We start from the raw sequence: 5,424 nt of genomic DNA, 5'->3' as shown, positions 1-5,424 counted from the left end.
GGCCGGTCCCAAAAGCCCAGCTCTAAAACCCGGTCCTAGGACCGGTCCTTAAGAGGACCAAACCTAGGAGGCCTGGTCCCGCTAAGGAGGAGGGCCTGGGCCCTCCACTGGGCCCTCCTCCAAGTCCCCGGGCCCAAATTTTTTTGTATTTTTTCAATGTAGTCCCTGCCAAATTACATAAAACCCCTATTAATTTTATAATAAATATAAATTACGAGGGCTAAAATGAAATTTTATAAAATTTATAAAAAAAAAATCCTCCAGGTCTAAAAAATTTATAAAATTTATAAATTTTACCCCTAAAAAATACTAAAAACCCCCTATAAAATTTTATTTTACCCCTAAAATATAAAAAATTTGAGGGAGGAAAATAAAATTATCCAAGGCCCATGGGACCGGTCCTATGGGCCCAGTCTCGACCAGGCCTAAGGCCTGGTCCGGGTCCTGGTTTTTCTCATGGGCCTGGGACCGGTCCCAGGCCCATGAGTGACTGGGCCCAGGCCTGGGCCCGCAAGGGACCAGTCCCTTGCCCACCTCTAACTTCAAGGCTTCAAGAGATTAGTTGGAGTACACGCAAACTGCCCAAACACCACCAATCACCCAAAAAAAAAAAAAAAAAAAATCACACACACACACATTTGAGCTACACTTAGCTAGAGATGTGCCCTAACCTAATTCTTAAATAAATAAAAAATAATAATATTTTTATACTATAATCCACAATTTAAACATTTTTTATTATAACAACCAAAATATAGTGTTAAATTGACAAATATATATATCCATTTTCTTAATATCATTCTCAAAGCTAGCTGATAAATTAGAAAATTCATCAATTTCTTAAATTTGGATTCGAACATCCTAATGCTCGTATCCACACAAGTAAAATTAACTATTACGTCTTGTATAATATGTTATAAATAAATTTTAGATATATTCCGAAATTTTAAAAGAAGTGTTTGATAAATTTCTATTTCAATATAATTTATAAATATATAGTGAAAAAAATGACAAAGTAAAATAAAAATAAAAATGAAAGACTGTTATAAATTAATAGAAAATAAAGTTGTAAACTTATGACTTTGTTAATACATGTATCTTCTATAAATTCAAAATACATAACTCTTAAATTGTGCCTGGTGGTGGTCAAGGAGGTGTACTCCCTTCCTTGACTTTTTGGGTTGAAACCTTGGGGTCATGTACCTCAATGTATAATTGTGTCTTACTCATTTAATTGGATTTGTAGAATATTTAATGGACCTTAAGGATTAGTTGAGGTGTGCGTAAGTTGGTCTGGACACCTCGGTTACCAAAAAAAAAAAAAAAAATATATATATATATATATATATATGTGTGTGTGTGTGTGTGTGTGTGTGTGTGTGTACAAATAAATTAATAAATCAACTAATTATTTTCTTAATTGTTCAAAATCTTATTTATATTTAATAAAATTTGAAAAATAAACTCAATTATATCCTAATTTGGGTATTCTCACAAACTTCGGAAACTTGCCTGAAATTTTCCTCTTGCCATACCTAGAACTTCAGGCCCATTAAGGCCCAAAGACCAAAAAAATTAGCAAAGCCCAACCCAAATGTTTTTTAGGGCACCAAAATTACGAAACCCTAACACTACTACTATAAAAACTAGGGTTTTGTTCGCTTCACTCTTTCTAGAGCTGCTCCTTACGTTTCAGCGCCTGGTACCGCTTCTATTGCACCATCTTTCGCTAGGATCTAGCAGATTATTTTGAACCAGCCATGGCGGATAAGGCAGTTACCATTCGTACCAGGAAGTTCATGACAAACCGCCTCCTTTCCAGGAAGCAATTTGTAAGCTCTACCCCTGACCTTTTTTTTTTTTTTTTTTTTTTTTTAAATCAGACATGGTTCAGCTTCTTTAGGTGTGCTGTTTCTGGGTTGAAGAGATCTTGTGTTGACTCGTGTTAAGTTACCAGCTTTTTGTTTGTTTTTAAGTATGTTCCTTTAATAGTGAATGGTGGCGTATCGTGTTTTTGTGATATATGAATGTGGAAAAATTGAGGTTTCTTGTTGTTTGCCTTGTTAAATGCAGGTCATTGATGTTCTTCATCCAGGAAGGGCTAATGTTTCAAAGGTAAATCTTTATTTCATCACAGTTCTGGACATCTGATTTCAAGGATTCTCCATTATTTTAGTATGCTCTTTGTGTCGACTGGATGATTATTTAAGAACTAGAATCGAGTTTAATGTGTTGTTGAGATTCAAACCGCTTTAGTTAGAATTGTGAAGCTGTGTGGTGTTTAAACTGTTATACTTTTCTTTTCACAACTGATTAGATTTGTGATTTTCATTCTATAGATTCTAATTTTTGAGTGAGAAGTATTCTGTTTTGTGTATGGATATGTTGATTGATTGATTGGTCTATGTTTGTTGTTTACCTTGCATCTCGGTCTTTTTACTAGGCCGAGCTTAAGGAGAAGTTGGCCAGAATGTACGATGTTAAGGACCCCAACTCAATCTTTGTCTTCAAGTTCCGGACTCATTTTGGAGGTGGCAAATCTACCGGATTCGGTTTGATTTACGACTCTGTTGAAAATGCGAAGAAGTATGAGCCTAAGTACAGGCTTATCAGGGTAATTTTTTTTTTTTTTTTAAACTTTGGCTGATATATTACTGTATTTATGTGTGTATAATTGTATACTTCAACATAGTTAAAATTCTGATAACTGACCTACATTAGTTTAATTGAAGTCAAAGGTGTTTCATTATGTTTGTGTTGCATTATTGTATATTTCAACATTGTTAAAATTCTAATAGCTAGCTTATATAAATTTTTTTAAAGCTGAAAATCTTCCATTTTTGACTGATGTTTTGGGTTTTACCGTCTTTTACTTTTTTGTCTTTGAAAAAAGATCATTACTCTATAAAGTGATCTATAAAAGGACTGGCCTTTTGAAGGATAAATGGTCATATCGTTTTGATCAATTGAAGATAAATCCATAGGGCCCAAATGAAAGGCTATTTACACGGAATTTTAGAAATTTTATAATTTGCTTGGAATTTTATGTGTATTAGGTTTGCAATCACCTTCAAGTGCCTTTTAACATATGATGACACGGCTAAGTTGTGTTAATTTCTGATTTGTCGGTGATTATTCTTAACCCAATCACTCAAAAAAAAAAAAAAAAAAAAAAATTATTTTTGTTTACAAATAAAAATGTCCTTACATCATAATAGCATTAAGACATTTTGGATATCATATTTTATTGCCTCATTAACATGCACAAATTGGACAGCATTTATTTCATCTATGGTTCCTAACCTCTTCTGTCTTCTCCCCTTTTTGATTTCACCTTTTTTAGCTGGCTAATATTATCTTTCATTCTATTAAGTTCAGGATGTAGTTTCCTCCCTTTTTGGATAATTTCTATATTTTGCACTTATGTCATTTTGAGCAATGCTTTAATATGTTCCTATAATCCTTTGCCATGTAGAATGGTCTTGACACCAAGGTAGAGAAGTCGAGGAAGCAATTGAAGGAAAGGAAGAACAGGGCCAAGAAAATCCGTGGTGTAAAGAAGGTAAAAGCCTAGTGTCAATGGACAATGGTTTGTTTATTGATGATGGCGTGCAATATAAATGTTAACTTTTTGATGACTTTGTTTCTTATCCCATTGCTTTTTGTGCAGACCAAGGCCTCAGAAGGTGGCAAGAAGAAGTGAGTTATTGGGGAATATTTGCTAGTCATGAAGCCAGTATTCATTAATGGAGTTTCTTTAATAGTAGTTTTGTTTAGTTTTTGAAATGAAATCTATTGGTGTTGTGGATTTTGGTGCCTCTAATGTTCACTTATATTGTCAGATTTTGAAAACTCTTCTGAAGACATTTTTGAAGAATTGAGTAGTAATACATTCCTGTTTAAAATTATTATTAACTTGTGATTTGAAGTTTGCATGGCTTGACTTGGGCATAATATTATTCTCCTGTCCCATAAAATTTTGTTCTGGGATATGAAAAATTCCTCCTTTTTTGTGCTAAACTTTAAACTAATTGAGTAGAATGATGGAGGATAATTTGAGAAAGTTTGGGTGCGTTTGGTTGGAGGATAATTTGAGAAAGTTTGGGTGCGTTTGGTTGGAGGATAACTTGATCACATGTCCAGTAATATGATAACTTGATCACATGTCCAGTAATATAAGATTTTGATAATCTTTTAAAATCAATAATAGTTATGTTTAGATGAATGAGGTAATTAATAGTAATTACTAATTAGGAGATAATCTTATTATCTTTATTTTTTTAAGTATTTTAAGTTTATTTGATAATTTTATTTTTATTATAATTTTATTAATAACTATTAAACTTTTTGGATAATAATGCTTTTATTTTGAAAACAATATATAAATATATTTATAAACTATTTTATCTTTATATACAAAGTTTTTAAGATATAAATACCATTGGGCTTTAAAAAAAATTATCTAAGGGTGGTGGTCAGATCTGGCTACCACCACTAGTTGTCGGTTGTTGGTCACCAATGTCGGTTGGCGTCGGAATTGTGCACGATTGGTCAAATCTAGTCGGTTGTGCGTTGATTTAGTCAGAAATGGCCAAATCAATGACTCCTAACGGTCAGTTATGTGGTAGGTAACAGTCACGGATCTGGTCGAGAACGGTCATAACGGTGTACGGTCGGCCATATCAAATTGTTCGTGCGCCATTCCGACGTCGAAGAATGGTGGTGGTGGTCGGCAGTGGCTTAGGTGGTTGGGGTCTTTTGTTAATTTTTAAGCCTTTATTATAGGGATGTTTTAGCTAAATTTCAAATTACAAGGGGTTAGCTAATCTCAATATTAATAATAAATATAATATTATATTAATATTTAAAAATGAGGGCAATTTAATAATATATATGGCATACCAACCAATATATTTCTCCCTATCAAACATATCACCAATTTATTCCACCTAATTCAAACACATTTACCTAAACATTCTCAGTAATTTTCAAGGTAATATATCTTTACGATAATATAACATTCCCAGAACCAGACATATCCTAATAGTATCATATTATTCTCTTGTCACTTAAAATTTTGTTATGGGATATGAGAAATTCTTCTTTTCTATGCTAAACTTTAAACTAAATTTGCAGAATGATGGAGCATAAATTGAGAAACTAATAGTATTATATTATTCTCGTGTCACTTAAAATTTTGTTCTAGATATGAAAAATTCCTCCTTTTTATGTTAAACTTTAAACTAATTGAGCATAATGATGGAGGATAATTTGAGAAAGCTCTAATAGTAGCATTATATTATTCTCCTGTCAAATAAAATTTTGCTAAATATTTCAAATTTTCATTGATTAAATGAAACGGTATCATTCATCGTGATGATATAGTGAAAACATTTAATATAGGTTGCGTTTGATTCGGGGTGA

At 32.6% G+C, this 5,424-nt stretch overlaps 1 protein-coding gene across 1 annotated transcript; it reads left to right on the top strand.

Moving 5' to 3' along the window:
• Positions 1 to 1,659: 1,659 nt before the first annotated feature.
• LOC116133712 (40S ribosomal protein S24-1) lies at positions 1,660 to 3,908 on the top strand. Its single transcript, XM_031419409.1, has 5 exons — positions 1,660 to 1,832; positions 2,074 to 2,115; positions 2,444 to 2,614; positions 3,476 to 3,562; positions 3,671 to 3,908. Exons 1-5 carry the CDS (start codon positions 1,761 to 1,763, stop codon positions 3,701 to 3,703), a joined length of 405 nt encoding a protein of 134 aa, XP_031275269.1. The 5' UTR covers positions 1,660 to 1,760; the 3' UTR covers positions 3,704 to 3,908.
• Positions 3,909 to 5,424: the final 1,516 nt, after the last annotated feature.

Source organism: Pistacia vera, unplaced genomic scaffold (assembly GCF_008641045.1).
Source record: "Pistacia vera cultivar Batoury unplaced genomic scaffold, PisVer_v2 Contig108, whole genome shotgun sequence".
NCBI lineage: Eukaryota > Viridiplantae > Streptophyta > Magnoliopsida > Sapindales > Anacardiaceae > Pistacia > Pistacia vera.
The sequence above is the reverse complement of the archived record's forward strand: the minus strand, read 5'-3'. Positions and strand labels throughout refer to the sequence as shown.

What these genes read in the sequence shown, in the direction of transcription:
- LOC116133712 (XM_031419409.1), top strand. Translation starts at nt 1,761, where the DNA reads ATGGCGGATAAGGCAGTTACCATTCGTACCAGGAAGTTCATGACAAAC. An exon ending in GAAGGGCTAATGTTTCAAAG is followed by an intron (nt 2,116 to 2,443) that starts GTAAATCTTTAT and finishes TCTTTTTACTAG; the next exon opens with GCCGAGCTTAAGGAGAAGTT. An exon ending in AAATCCGTGGTGTAAAGAAG is followed by an intron (nt 3,563 to 3,670) that starts GTAAAAGCCTAG and finishes CTTTTTGTGCAG; the next exon opens with ACCAAGGCCTCAGAAGGTGG.